The 14810-nt window shown below is 52.3% G+C and overlaps 1 protein-coding gene across 1 annotated transcript in view; it reads left to right on the forward strand.

Moving 5' to 3' along the window:
- Positions 1–516: 516 nt before the first annotated feature.
- Positions 517–14810, forward strand: part of Arrb1 (arrestin beta 1) — an 81357-nt gene continuing 67063 nt past the window's right edge. The window contains exon 1 of the mRNA XM_013145285.3: positions 517–682. Within this exon, the coding sequence (XP_013000739.1) occupies positions 663–682 (20 nt within the window). The 5' untranslated portion in view covers positions 517–662. The remainder of the gene's footprint in view (positions 683–14810) is intronic.

Raw genomic sequence — 14810 nt, forward strand, 5'->3', positions numbered from 1 at the left:
GTTATCGCTCGAGAAGGGTGGGGGAGGGGAGGGTGGGTACAAGGCCGAGGCTTGGCTAGGCTTCTGGAGTCTCCCACGGTCCCCGTGCGGGGCGCCGCCCCAGGCTGGGCCTCGGAGCCGGCAGACCGTCGGCTTTTCGGCTTCCTTCCACCCGCACACACAAAGACGGCCCGGCGTGCGCGGGAGAGCGCGCTCGCACCCACGGCCGTGCGCACACACGCACAGCTGCACAAAGACGTGCACACCTTACCATCCGCACAAACACACTCCTAATGGGCCCGCGCGCATAGCCGTGCACACGCACCTGCACACACTCGTGTGCGTACACACACGCACACACACGCGGGTGCACTCGGGTGGTCCCCTGAACGCCGACCTCCAGGGCGGCGCGCGCACCCGCAGACACGGACACGGAGTCAGGCACACGCGCGCTCAGCCCGCAGGGCTCCACGCCCCTGGCCGCGGCCGGGCGCTGTGCGGCGCGGCTGGCAGGCGGGCTGCAGGCGGCGGGCGGGACCCGGGGCGGGGGCGGCGGCCGGCAGAGCGGAGGAGGCGGAGCGGGGGACCCGGGAGCGGGCTGGCCCGCGCTCCTCCTGCCGGCCGGGGATTTTCCAGACTAGGCGCTGACGCCGCGGACCTCCCTGCGGCCGCCACCACGGACCATGGGCGACAAAGGGACTCGGTGAGTGCGGACAGCCGCCTGGCCTGGCGCGCGTGGGGGCAACCTGGGCGAGAACACCGGGCCGGGGTTCTAGTCGGCGATTTGGCCCTGCGTTTGTGGTCACCCGAGGACCTGGCAGTTCTCCACCCAGGGCTCCTGTGTGATCACTGGCAGGAGCTGTGGGTGGAGGTGCCCAGAGGGTGAGGATCAGGCCATCCTTGGGCTCGCAGCTTCTGGCCCAGACACTTAGACATTGCTGACACCCAGCCCTGGCCACAGACGCAGAGACGCTGTGGGGCAGGCTGACACACAGCATGCACGCTCATACTGACACAGGCACACTCGTGGTGTGGCGCACACTGACAGTCACTGCGCACACATACAGCGACACGATGTTGCACACACTCTGGCACACACTTGCCTGCCAACACATTCTTGAGGTGATGATCCTGTTGGCATACACAGGTCATACTGTACCGTGCACCAACCCTAAGACAACTTCGTAGAAGCACAGGCATTGAGCATATACTGCTACATACACTGTCACTTGGACTCTAACACACTCTGTGGCTGGCACACGCATGTTGTCACCCTCACTGACACAGTGGAAGGCAGGACCACACCAATGCTGATCCCTGCAGATGCACATTGAACTAATACCCACATGGACTGGCCCCTCACTAGCACAGGCTGCTATCTTGGGGGCTGCAGACACACTACTCCAGACCCCAGCGGCAGTGTGGAGACACACACGTCACACTGGTGGAGTCCCCAACCCCCCAACTGGATAAGCAGGCATCATGCAGTCTGCTTCCTTTCCCTGTGGCCTACGGGGCCTGGGTCTAGCCAGGAGCTGCTTCCTGCTGGGGTGGGGCAAGGGGCTCCTTTCTTCTTATAGCCTGCCCTGAAATTCAGTCTTAGGAGAGCTTCTGCCTCCAAAAGGGGCCCTGGAACAAAAGGGAGAGGGGGCTGGGGCAGGCCAGCCCCTAGGTCTACCCTTCTGACCAGACAAGCCCTGATCCAGCCTCCTAGGGCCACCACACCCCTCCCCTTGTAGGTCCTCCAGAGGCCTCTACCTTATTTCCCCTTCTGACCCCTTCTGCACCTGCTCTTTTTCATTGTTTTCCTTCCTTACCTATCCTTAGGTCCCATGTCTCCCTTTCCATCTCTCCCTCTTTTTGCTTCCAATGTTTATTTATTGAGTTCCTGCTGTGTACTAGGCTTAGTGTGAGAATCAAAGATTTGCAAGATGTGTACCTCCCCTAGAGGGACTAACAGGCCAGAGAGAAGCAACTCCTGTCGTCATCACATTTCAGGCCCCCAAACAAAACGATGTCTCACCCACTGCCATCTGAGCCTCTCAACAGCATGAGAAAGGCCCTCCAAAGATCATTCCCATTTTCCAAGAGAAGAAACAGGATCAGAGGTAACTTAGCCTAGTTTTGAGAAAGAATTTCCCAGCCACAATCCTGACAGTTGTTCCAGGAGGTGAATTTTCTTCTTCCTGCTTTCTGAAAGCAGAAACAGGTGGAGAAGTCACTTGATTTGGTTAAGTTCTAGAGAGATCAGAGACAGGTAGAAGTCAAAGTCCCTTTGGTCTCTGTCTTTGGCTTATTCAGGGGATTGTGTGACTCCTCATGGATCTCAGGTTGAGGGTGAGAAAGGGGTGCCCTACTCTATGGAGGAGGCCCAGCCCGGAGAGACTGCAGAAGATCATGAGGTGTCTGCATTCACCTTCACAGCCAGTCCTCATTGAAGCCTTCTGGCCTGCACTGTAATGCAGGTCACTGTCCTCTAGCACATCACTGTGCCACAGAGACAAGCCCTTCTTGTCTCATGTGGTCAAGCCTCTCTCAGCAGGGCAAAGTGGGGAATCAGGAGCCATGGTTCTTCTTTGTTCTTCTGTGCTGCTCCCTGAGGAGGGTGACTCAGCCCCTCTTCAGCTTCTCTGTAACCTGGGGAGAAGTGCCATTCTGCATGAGCTGTCCGCATGAGGACACTGTTGGCACCTGTTGAAGGCTGTCTCTGGGGCCAAGGATTTTTCTTTGACTTCTGCTGCTGGTCCTCCAGCTCACTGGTGGATCTTGGGGAAAATGGGCAGGTGTCTTCACTTTCTGACCTTAGTTTTCCCATCTGTAAATTGGAGCCATCAATACTTAGATTTGTCAATACTTAGCTCTCCTTGCATTTACTGAATTTACTGGGCATGAGAGGAGGTGCTGTCTGAGGCCTGGAAACAATTCTGGTTGATACCTGCCTCCACTGTGGCCCTGCTCCCCCACTTCAGGTTTCCCTACAGTATTCTCACAAAGTCTTCCTTCCTAGACAGGTCCCTGCATAATTTAGAAAAGAAAGGCAAAATAACTGATAGGCTATATTCCTTTCTTATTCCATAAGCCATGAGATCCTACTTTATGAATTGCAGGAGGGTATTGCAAATACCCAATACTCTAGAAGGATCAGGAGCCATCACCTTCATCCCTGTATCTGGAGTTGCAACCTGCATAGCAGAGTGACAGTGAAAACTAATCAGAAACTGTCACTACCTCCAGGAACTCCCATGGTGAGGGGGAATGAGAGGATGAGACGAACACCTGGACAGGACTATTACAGGGCAGGAGTACGATGATGGTTGCTGTAACAAGGTGCTTTGGGAACAATAATGCATTCATTTAACAAACATTGACTAAGTGCCTTCTGAGTGGGGTCCAGGGATGAATGAGTCCACTGTGTCACCAGAGGATTTACAGCCAAGTGGCTGATTATAACATGAAATGGAAGGTGTTGTGGGAGACCTAAGGCAGGGTCCTCAACCCAGTGCCGGGCAGGGAATATGACAAGGAAGCTTTCCTGGGAAGGAGGTGACCTCAGAGCTTCAAAGCTTGACCTGGAAGGACAAGGAGGCCAAGAGGGTGGGACTGGGGATGTCACGCCTGGCCGAGGGTGCAGCGTGTACACAGGCCAGGATATGGAACAAGGTGGAGAATGTGCAGAGGCTTGGGCTGGGGATGATGAGGAGCCAGTGGGGAGTTGCCAAGGTAAGGGGACAGGATTTTCCTCTGAGGCTGTGGTGCTTTAGAATGTGGATCCAAAGGTTTTTCAGAGGTGGAGGGACAGGAGTAGATTTTACGTTCAGAGAAGTGTCCCTGGCCGTGACCAAGAGGACAGGTGCAGGAAGCGGCCCAGAGACCTTCCACGTGGTTGGGAAGAAGCCTGAGAACTAAGACTGTGAGCTCAGAATGAAAGCTATGGAGAAGATGCTCTAAGGAATAAAAAGAGAAGCAACAAGAGGTGGAGTCCATCAGCCTCGCCGGTTGAACTCAGATCTTTGCTGAGGGTCTACTATTAGATTTATGTGCATAATCTCACTGGATTCTCTCCATGATTTAGTAACAGAGGGATTGTTGTTCCCGTCTTACAGAAGAGGAAGCAGACTAGGAGAGATAGCTACTTCAGCCATCAGGCTCCTGAACTGAGGCCTGTCTGTGCTCACACAGGCCTCTCTGCTACTCAATAATTTCATCCAGAGAGGGGAACTTGACTGGTCCACAATTGGTCTTGCCGCTAACTCTAAAGTCAACATGAAAGATCAGATGTAGACAATAGGAGAGACTTCCCAGTGGGATGGAATAGAATTTCTCTTCCTGCAAATGTTTATGTACTCTTCTTTTTTTCTGGGAGAGAAGAGTGTCTGTGACGGGGACATGTAATCATCAGCTCTCTGTGAACCTTGGCTGTCATTTCTCTTGGTGGTTAAGCCGTGTGACCTGTCTTGGCTGGAACTCGGGGAAGTCCTGTGGCTTTGGCTGCTGGAATGGGAGCGGTGAGCCTGGCCCACTGTCTCTGATTCCAGGCTGGCCACTGGGTTTCAGGCTTCTCTGGTGGCTCTCTTCCTTCCAAGGAAGTGGAAGCCCCCCATTGGCCTGGGCTCCATGGTCTTGAGCTGTGGGCTTGGTATCTTTGGGGCTTTTGTCACCTCCGTCATGACCATGAAAGAACAGCATACCAGATGTCAGTGTCTCCAAGTGACCTCCTGGCTTCCGCTAGGCCATCCTCCACTGCTGCCAGGATGGCTGTGCTTGGGCATGCAGGGGCAGGACTGTCAGGGCAGCTGGCTGTGTCCTAGCATGAGGATCAGGAGGGGCCTGGACCTTGGGCTAGGGGCTTGAGGTGGGTGGCAGGGATTTTCAGTCTTCACTGTTGATACTGGTGATTTCCTTGGGGACTGTGGATGACATAGTGTAGAGAGAAAGCAGTGAGTGGAAGAGAGGGTAGTCAGGGACAGTTAGGTCTTGAGAGCATCATTGCCTGGCCTGGAGAGAAGAGGCAGGAAACAGGATTATGGGTCCTGAGGCCTGAGAGGCAGGGAAAGCCCTGAGAGGAGGAGCTGTAGCAAGACTCCCCACATTTAGCCAGAAGGCAGTGGTGGGCAGTGGGGGAGTTGGATGACATTGGGTGGGCACAGCTGGACCATGATGCAGAGGACAGAGAGGATGGGCTCTGCTTTTCCAGTGTGCCCTGGGCTGGGCACAGGGGGCTGGCAGGGGACTGGCAGGTTACCCCATCTACTGCCTCCTCTGCCTTGTGCCACTTCCCATTGTCTTTTCAAGGCCAAGCTGACATTAGAAGGGACATTAGTGGAGTGGAAGCTGGTCTCAGGGAATGTGTTTACCGTGCTACCCTGAAGGGAAGGGCCTCTGACTCTGAGGGGCTTGGGAAGCTTCCCAGAGCACTTGACCCTGGGCAGGTGGGGCGGTATGAGGAAGGCTTTGCAGGAGGAGGGTGTTTGAGACTGAAGGAAGAGCCCTTGGGTGAGTGGGGGAGGAGGGAGTTGAAATGTGTTATGCATGTACAATTCCCCTGCAGTGAATGTAACCCTTATGTACTGCAAACATGTACCAAAAGGAAGAAGAAAGAGAAAGAGAAAGAAAGAAAGAAAGAAAGAAAGAAAGAAAGAAAGAAAGAAAGAAAGAAAGAAAGAGAGAAAAAAGAAAGAAAGAAAGAGCGAGCTCCTGCCAACAGCCAGACATTGGTTCAGGTGTGAGGGTAACTGGTGAGGCTGTGGGGGACGTGTGTGGGAGCCTCGGCCAGCAGGCTTGGGTGCTGGAGTGTGTGTGTGTGCATGGCACTGCTCCCCTCATTCATTGATGTCCCGGGAGTCTCCCCTCGCCCCCCGCCCCGCAGATGAGGAGCTTCTTTGGGTTTGGGGCTGTTTCTGCTTCCTGCCTGTTGGCCCATCATCCACCTCTGGGTCTGATTCAGAGGAGATGTCTGGCTGAGGTTTGTTGAACTGGACCCAACTCTTCCCTCCTTTCTTGTCTTTGCAGTCAGCCCTAAGTGCTGAAATTACATCTTTCCCATTGGGGAATCCTCAGAATGAAAATGACGCTTCCCACGGGATGCTCAGGGGAGGGCGGCCATGATTCCTCCATCAGATTGGGAAGTCCTGAGGGAAGGGGATGTACAGTCCTGTCAGATGGGGCTCCTGAGGGCAGGGCCTTGTCTCCTGCATGGTGCTGGGATCAGAACAGATGTCTTCTGGTGGTTTCCAGGCACCCCTCTTTTCCCACGAAGGACAGGTCCTGTCTCAGAGATGGCTTGAGTCCTGGCAGAGAGGTAGAGAATGGGGGTTGGGGGGCAGGGCAGGGTGGCTGCTTTGAGAAGGGAACAAAGAACTCTGTTGTGCCAGTCCCCTCTCTCCCCCTCCCTGAGGGCCCTGGCTGGGTCATCTCTAGGGAGACAGCCTCCTCCTTCCTGAGACCGGCCCATCTTTAGTCCTACTTCAGAGGAACTTCTTGTTCCTGCCTGGGAGCATGAAGCCAGACAAGCCCCTCACCCCTACCCTCAGGGACTGAATCTGCCAGGTCCCTAAAGCTCTGTATGACTGAGGCCACCACAGTGACTAAGCAGCTTTGCTTGTGCCTCGGGCTGGGACACACTTGGCTGAGACCACCAAGGAGGCTGGGTCCCCCTGTACCTTAACAGACCTGACTGTTGATGCCACAGAGCCTCTAGCAAGCTGGCTGCTGTGGCCTATGTCAGACCAGCAGGAGGCAGGGCTTGCTCACTGTCCCAGCTGTTCAGGGCCCTGTGTGGGCTGAGGTAAAATGGGGGGGAGGGGCATTCATGCTTGTCTTGGGCCTCAGAACCCACAACTGGTTCTCTGGTTCTTCTGTAGCTTTATCCCACTCCCAGCCTTGCCATAAATGGCAGGGGGAGAGCTTTGGCAAAGCAGGGAAGGGACTGAGGATAGATTTCTGGGTGATTCCATGCTAGGAAGGTCCTAGTGGGTGCTTTCCAGCTTACTGATTGCTGTGTGACCTTGGGTACACCATTCACCCACTCTGGGCCCTGTTGTCCTTGTGGGAGTCAGATGGCCAGTGTGTGTGAGACTCTTCTCCTGTGTTCTGCCGGTGGGAGACTTCCAACAATGGGAGATTGGGTATCTCAGGCCTCTATCACAGACCAGTGGGACTGAGATTGGCCTTGGTAGGATTGGGTAGGCCTTGGTAGGGTTTGTGATGGGTGCTGAGGAGCAGGAAGGGCTTACCTTAGGCTTGAAAAGAGATTGTCTTGTCTTCCATGGATTCAGGTCCTCCTTCATGGGCCTCTTCAACCTCCTTGGTCTTATCTCCTGCCTGCTTAGGGGAGTCAAAGGATCTGGAGTACCTGGCAGGTCCTCGAAGGTCATTCTCTTTGCCCAGCATGTCCGTGAACCTGGCTCTTCCTTCCTCATGGACACTTTTCCCTCCCTCCCCTCTCTTCCCATCAAGGTTCTGGGAGTCTCCAGGCTGCTTTGGGGTCCTCTTCTGGTCCCCACCACTCCAGTTGTGATCTGATCAGTTAGAAGCTGTTTAGCATAGAAGCTACTCTCTAGGAAGAGCCAGATTGCCTGGTTTTAAATCTCAGCTCTGACACCGGCTGAGTGACTTCAACCTATTGTTAACCCTTTTTCTGCTGTAGCTTTCTCTTCTGTAAAATGGGTAGGTGGTTACCTTGAGGGTTAAATCAGTGGAAATGGGTATAACTCAGAGAATCCCTGGCATAAGGGCCATATGCGTCTTAGTTCTTGGATCTATCTCCTCCCCCAGGCTGAGCTCCCCAAGAGAGAACCTTGCTGATTCATTTTTTCAGGTCCCAAAGGACTTATCCTTAGTACCCACAGGGGTCTAGGTCACATGTGCAGCTCCCTCCAGGAAGCCCTCAGTGATTTCCAAGTACTTTGCCATCTTCTCTCCTGCACACTGGCTCCTCTTTGCGTGGCTGCTGGTTATTTACAAACTTGTGACATCTGCATATGAATTCAAGAACTCTCCAAGGGCACCTGGCTGGCTCTGCTTGTCTCTCTAGCACCTGCATAGGCCTGGCACAGCACTGAGCTCCATAAATATTTGTTCAGCCAAGGAAATTGAATGTAGGTAGCTGACTGCGAGAAGATAAACTGGGCATGGGGGCAGTATGACTGGTGAGGATGGTGGTGCTGCTTTCCACATGCTGCAGAGAAGCTAGATGTGGTGGTGCATGCCTGTGATCCTAGCACTAAGGAGGCTGATGCAGGAGGATTGCTGTGAGTTAGAGGCCAGCCTGGGATACATAGTGAGTTTAAGGCCACTTAACTCTGAACTACATGGGGAGACTTTGTCTCAAACCAACCAACCAACCAACCAACCAACCATCCAAAACCAGCCAACCAAACCAAACCAAACTACTGCAGAGTAGCACAGAGCCACAAGAATTAGATTAGTGTTTGTGGCCCAAAGGTCAGAGTTCAATGCATGAATGACTTTTCCTTTGCTTGGAGAATGTGTTTCTGACAACCAGAGCTTCCTACCCCAAGGTCAGTGGCTCACTGTGGCCTCTGGGCCTTGGCTTCTGCTGTTCTTCTATCTCAAATCTGCCCTAACTTCACTCTTTGTGTCCAAAGTCTACTTCCTGAATGAATGCCATGGATCCATCCTCTCCTGGCCTCCAGAGAGTGGGCTCTGTTCATCACTCCCAAATTTAGTCATTGCCTGAGTGTTTCCTGTGTCAGGCTGGCGGCATAGGGAGTTCCCTCCCCAGGCTGGATGTCTGGGGCTGGCTCAGGTACGTCCAATGTGGTTTGGCCTGGCCCAAGGAGGGGACCATGGCTTCCGATGACCCATGGTGATCAAGGAGCTCTTTATGTAGCTGGTGAACACCCCCTCGGCCAGGAGCTCCCCATCGGCTGCCCACTGGGCAAGTGCTCAGAACCCACTTCATTATGGGGCCCAGAATTCTGGGCACTGAATCCAGCAGGCTGTGGTCCTAATCAGCTAATTAAACCACCCAAGAATTGCTCCTTGGCCCAGTGGAGGAGAGAGAGTCAGGTGGTGAGAGAGGGAGGCTCAGACCTGGCCCTGCTGAGCAGAGCTGGAAAAGAGGCGGCTGGGGAGCAGGGAGAGAGACAGACAAATAGGTGCAGAGAGTGTAGCATCTGGGGAAAGCACCCAGGTGAGTGGGAGCTGGGAACCCACTTCTTCACTGTCCCTCTGACACCAGGGCAAATTGCTTCTCCCTTCAGGCCTCAGTTTCTCCATGTGTCAAGTACAAAGTGGGAGCAGCTTTGGCCTGGAAGGCATTTAGGACTTTCTTCTCATTTTACAGTAAGCAGATGGCCTCAGCAGCAGGCTGTACTATTCAAGGTGCCTTGCCTCCAGTAGCCTTTTGGGAGGGCAGAAGTGGTCTGATCCACCCAAAACTGAACTGCAGTAAGTTAATCCGAAGGGAAGATTTGCTGGCAGCCAGCTCATTCACCTGCCTCCCGAGCACATTCTGTCCTTGGTCCTGATTTAATCCCTGTCCTGTCCTTGGGATGCTCCTGTGCTTCCCAAACTAGTGTCTTCGGGAAGAGACTGATTAGTGTTTAAGGATCTGTTCGCCAGGGCCGATCAGTGAGGAATTGCTCACATAGTTCCTCCAGGGTGTGTGTGGGAAGGATCCCGAGAGGCAGAGGCTGAGGACGGAATGTGGATTGTAGAGTCAGCCTCTGCTTGCTATCAGACTTTACTGCCCACTACTCCTATGACCTTGGCCAAGAGTCTTAGACTCTCTGAACCTCAGTTCATCTTTTGGGAAATGGGTTTAATGGCACATGTCTACTGCATAGGATTGCTATGGGCAGAGGGGTCAGGGCTTGATTAAAGTCCTTAACTGTTATCCAGGGCTGGAACTGGATTTCAGCTTTTGTCGTCATACCCCTGCCCCGTGCTGTCACCTGACAAGGACATGTGTGTACCCAGCTTCTGGTTATTTGCACACTTACAGGTGGCTGAAGGCAGAGGAAAAGCTCAGAGATGGAACTGGCAAGAAAAGGAAGTGAGATTGCCCAGGCCAAGCCAGCAGTGCTGTGCTTCAAGGCTGGTCCCTCCCCTTTGGCCCCTCAGCCAGAACAGATTCTCTACAAGGAAGTGGGAGAGATTGGGCAGGCGGAAGCCGGGGGAGGTTGTGGAGGGAGGGCCTTGGCATCCCAGCCCCAGGCCTCTCCTTAGCCCCCGCCTGCCTGGGTGCAGAGCCCAGAGTCTGGTTTTCTGCCAGGGAAGCCAGGCAGCTAATGTTTCACACACTCAGAAAACAACAGGCTTTCCTGGTTCCCAGCCCCTAGCAGGAGGTGCTGTGGCAGAGGTCCACAAGGTCTGAGGGAGAGGCAGTAGAGGAGGAAAGGAGGCACTGCCCCCTCTCCTAGCTACCCAGCCACCATGCAAACCTGGGCTGTGACTTGCAGGGGCCTCTGACTCCAAGGAAGCTGGTTACATAAGTCAGCCTGACTCCCTCCTCCTTCTTCCTCTCCTCCCAGAGGGGCTGAGGAGGAGGAGGAAGAGGAAGAGGAGGCGGTGGTGGCAGGTACTGCTTCGCTCAGAATTCGTGGGCCCAGCAGGTCATGGCGACAGTCCCCCTACTGGGCTGGTGGTCAGGCTGCCCACACACTTTGCAGCCAGCTACGTGTGCTGCCTCAGTGCAGCTCCAAGCACTGCCTCCTCCCACACCCCTGGGAGCTGAGCTGCAAAGGGAGAAGCTTCATTAGAGGAAACAGGCCACAGTCCTGAGATAATTTGCCTACAAACTGCCCCCAGAGGGGAGCTAGCCTCTCTGCAGCCGCAGAAACAAATAGCCAGCATTTTTCAGTTTGTTCGTTCAATTCCACAAATATTTCTCCAGCACTGACTTGGTACCGGGCTCAGATCTCCACTGTAGTGTATCCCTATAGTGGCCCAGCCTACCACAGTCTCTTGATGGAAGGTGATCTAAGGAGCAGCTCTGCCTGTCTCTCACCCAAAACCAGACCTTTTCTCTAGGCTGGGATCCTGGTTTTGGATCATTGTGACCTGGAAGGCAACTTCTTTGGGGCCTTTAGGCTAGGAGTTTTCAGTGTTGGCTTATGCCTTTCTGTTAGACCATCTCTGCTGCCTAGGACTTCCTGTGAATAAAGGTTCGTCTGCATATTTGCCACATCTGTGTTGGACACCTCAAATATGAAGAGGAAGCAAGTCTTGACTGTTGTGTTGCTCATACGTTTTGGGGACAGGAAATAGATGATCACAACATGCTATCAGGAGAGAGGTAAAGGGGATCAGTTTACCCTGGGGACAAAGCAACCCAGGTTTGAGGTTGAAAGAAAGCAGCTCAGAAGGTGGGCACACAAGCAGGCTTTGGAAGATGCATTTGATGGAGCCAGAAGGGAGACTTGTCTGGGTGTTATCTGGGATGCAGGCCTTCATCCAGGACTGTTTCCTTACCAGAGACTGGAGATCCCTCTCGGGGTCAGGCACAGTATCAGACTCTGGCCTTATGGGAAGTCTTAGGAATGTTGATTGCTCAACACCAACAGCCACTATAACCACCACAACCATCACCTAGTATGAAAAATGAAAGTTCTGCCCAGTGACATCAAGGTTGGTGTTTTGGTGGAAGAGGAAATGAGGGAGGTACTCTATATCCAGAATACTGGGCTCAGACTCGCCTTTTGAAACCAGATCTGCCCAGGGTCAGCACTGGCAGAGGACGGAGAAATTACAGTGTCTATCAAAGAAAGTCATGCAGAGGGCTGACAGCTCTTCCCAGGGGAGTTGAGGAAGTCTCTAGTTTTGGGCTGTGGGCTGGCAGCCAAGGGTGTGTGTGCCAGTCTCTACAAATTGGAGGGCTGTCTTTGGGGACATTGAATCATGTTGTTGTAAAGAGGGGCTTGGGGCCAAGATTCTTACTTTCCCCTAGCAGTAACTGTGTGTCTCTGACTTTTTCAGCCTCAGGGGAGAAGGTTCTCTCCTTTATAGTGTCTGTGCTAATGAAAGTGCCCAGCACATTAGCAGAGTTCACCAGATGGTTGATAATGTCCTGGATCTTTATAGCCCCAGGGCATAGGGGAAAACCTGGAGCCATTTAGAAACTCAGTAGATATATTTTTTTTTTCTTTTTGAGACAGGGTTTCACTATGCAGTTCAGGCTGGCCTTGAACTCACTTTATAGCCCAGGCTGGCTTTAAACTCGCAGTTATCCTCCTGCCTCAGCCTCTGGAATGCTAGAATTATAGGTATGTGCTACTCTGCTGACTCTTGCAACATATTTTTTAAAATAAATCATAAAAATCACACAGGTGATGGTGTGTGGTAATCAGTGGTCACTATGCATATTGTTGTCCGTCTCATGTATGGAGCCCTGATTTTCTTCAGCAGCCATTCAGTGGGTGGGATGAACCCAGCCAGCCATCTAGGATGTTCACTGTTTGCAGAATCGAAGTCACAATAGGAAAAACTTTCAGGGAATCAGGATAGGCTGATTGTGTGAACTGAGCCTTGGTCAGACTGACCTGCTTCCTCCAGCCTCCATTTAGGCACAGGGCTGGAGCCCAGGTACAGTGAACTCTCAGAAGAAAAACCTACCCCCAACTTGGGCAGCCCCAGCTCAGGACTTCTAAACCAGGTGATGGTGGAGACAAGGCTTCTCCCTGTTCCACTGCCACTGGCTTAGTTCAGATCCGATTTTTGGTCTGGATTCTGAGAGTACTCTTCTCCTTTTTATACTTTTGTTCAGTCTGAATTCTTCAAGCTTTGTCCATGTGTGCATGTGTACATGCATGTGTGTATGTGTGTGTGTGTCGCTGGGGATTGAACCTAGAGTCTTCACACTGAGCTATATCCCCAGGCTCCGTCTGCCCTTTTAATATTTTATTTTGAGACAGTCTCCCTAAATTGCTAAGTTGTCCAGGCTGGGCTTGAATTTATGATCCTCCTGTCTCAGCCTCCCAAAGTCCTGAGATTAAAAGCCTCTTTTTTATTCTGAAATCACACATGACCCTGTGTGTCCTTCCCAGTTTAAAAAAGGATCAGTTTGCCTTTAAAAAAGGATCATATGTCTTTAATCCCAGGACTTGAGAGGCTGAGGCAGCAGAATTGCTGCGATTTTGAGGCCAGCCTGGCCTACATAGTGAGTTCAAGTCCAACCTGAAGTGCATAGGCAAAGTATCTCAAAAAGACAAAGGAAGGGCTACTAGGGATTTAGCTCTGTGGCATAAGCGCCTGCCTGGCAAGTGTGAAGTGGTGAATTCGATCCCTGGTACCCAAAAACAAATAAACAACAACAAAAAAAAAGAGACAGAAAAAAAAGGAGGATCAGCTACTCCCCACCTTTACAGGAGATTCTGAGTTCTTCAGGTGGCACTGGAGACCCTTTAGCATCCATTTCCAGCTTCTGTCCCAACTCCTCCCTCTATGCAGCTATATTCTGACTATGCTGACTTTTATGGATAGTCCTCAATGGTCATTGCCTTTGTTCAAGCTCACCCTTTTCAAGGTTGAATTAATTAATGAATTAATGATATGTTTGTTTTGTTTTGAAACATAGTCTTGCTACATAGCTCAAGCTGACCTTGAACTCTTTTTTCTTTTTTTGAGAGTCTCACTGCCAGTGTAGTCTAGACTGGCCTGGAACTTGCAGCCATCCCTCTGCCTCAGCCTTCCACATACTGGAATTATAGATGTGTACCACCATGCCTGGGTTAAGGTTGAATTTAAAGACACCTGAAAGCATTTCAGCTGAACATTTCCCCTAGACATCCATGCCTGGGAAGGTGCCTGCCCCATTCTCCCCGCCAGACTGGATGAATAGTTCTTCATGCTTCCTTAGCAGCTTGCAGGCTTTCCCGATGACACTTTGTGCGGCGATTGGCTGCTAACACGTCAGCTTCCTCAGAATCTGACAGGGGCTGGCACAGTCGGAGCAAGAACTGGGTGGGGAGTGAGTCAGGGAAGATTCCTCTAGAGGAAGTGAGCCCTGAGCTGCTGACCCAAAGGAGAAGCACTTTTCTCTCTTCTCCCTTCCTGTCCTGTGCTAAAAGATAGATGAAACTGACTTTTAAAAAGGAAATGCCAACATTTTGAATTGAGAGTTGGGGTCTTCTCCCGTGGAGGTGATTAAATAAGCGTAGGCTCCTCCTGTCCTTCCCGCTTCCCTTCTTCACACATTTCTATGCTGTGCAGACATGGGCTTCAGAAATGAATAAAGTATGTTTTTATGTTTTCCTTTTTAATTAATATTCAGAACTTCCTCAGACACACTAGAAAGAAGGCAGTGGTTGATTCCACTTCACAGGAAGGCCTGAAGTGAGCCCCCAGTGGCTCCTCTGCCCAGTAGCTGGAGCCCTCTCACTTACCAACCCTCTGCTTTCCAGAACTTTTTTGAATTGTCCCCTTCAGGCAGGATGACGCTGGAGGAAGCCTGACTGGGAGGTGGGAGAGCAGGGCGGCAGACCTGTTGTCAGAAACTGAGGCAGGCTTTCTTGGATGTCTATGTGATGTCACTTGTGAAAAGCCCCTTGGCATGTCTTGTACGTATTAAGTGCAGAGCAAGCGCCATTCATTGTCCCTTTTTGTAAAACGAGAACTTTAAATTTGTCATGGTGCTGTGGTGTAGGCCAGTTGAAATACGGGATGTGGGTGCCTTTAGTGAACTGTGTCATAACCTGCAGTTGTTTGGGGGAGGGGTTCTTAGTAAAACTGCACCTGCCAGCCCAGGGATCCAGGCACAGATGTGGGCTGACCCTGCCAGCCCAGGCATGAGGAATCTTCTGGGATGTGCTCCAGGATTGCAAGAAACTAGTGCTGCCGTGCACATGAGGAGCAGACCCAGCCCACAGGTC

The sequence above is a fragment of the Cavia porcellus genome, unplaced genomic scaffold (genome assembly GCF_034190915.1).
Source record: "Cavia porcellus strain 051 isolate PalLab524CR breed Dunkin Hartley unplaced genomic scaffold, mCavPor4.1 scaffold_9, whole genome shotgun sequence".
NCBI classification, from domain to species: domain Eukaryota; kingdom Metazoa; phylum Chordata; class Mammalia; order Rodentia; family Caviidae; genus Cavia; species Cavia porcellus.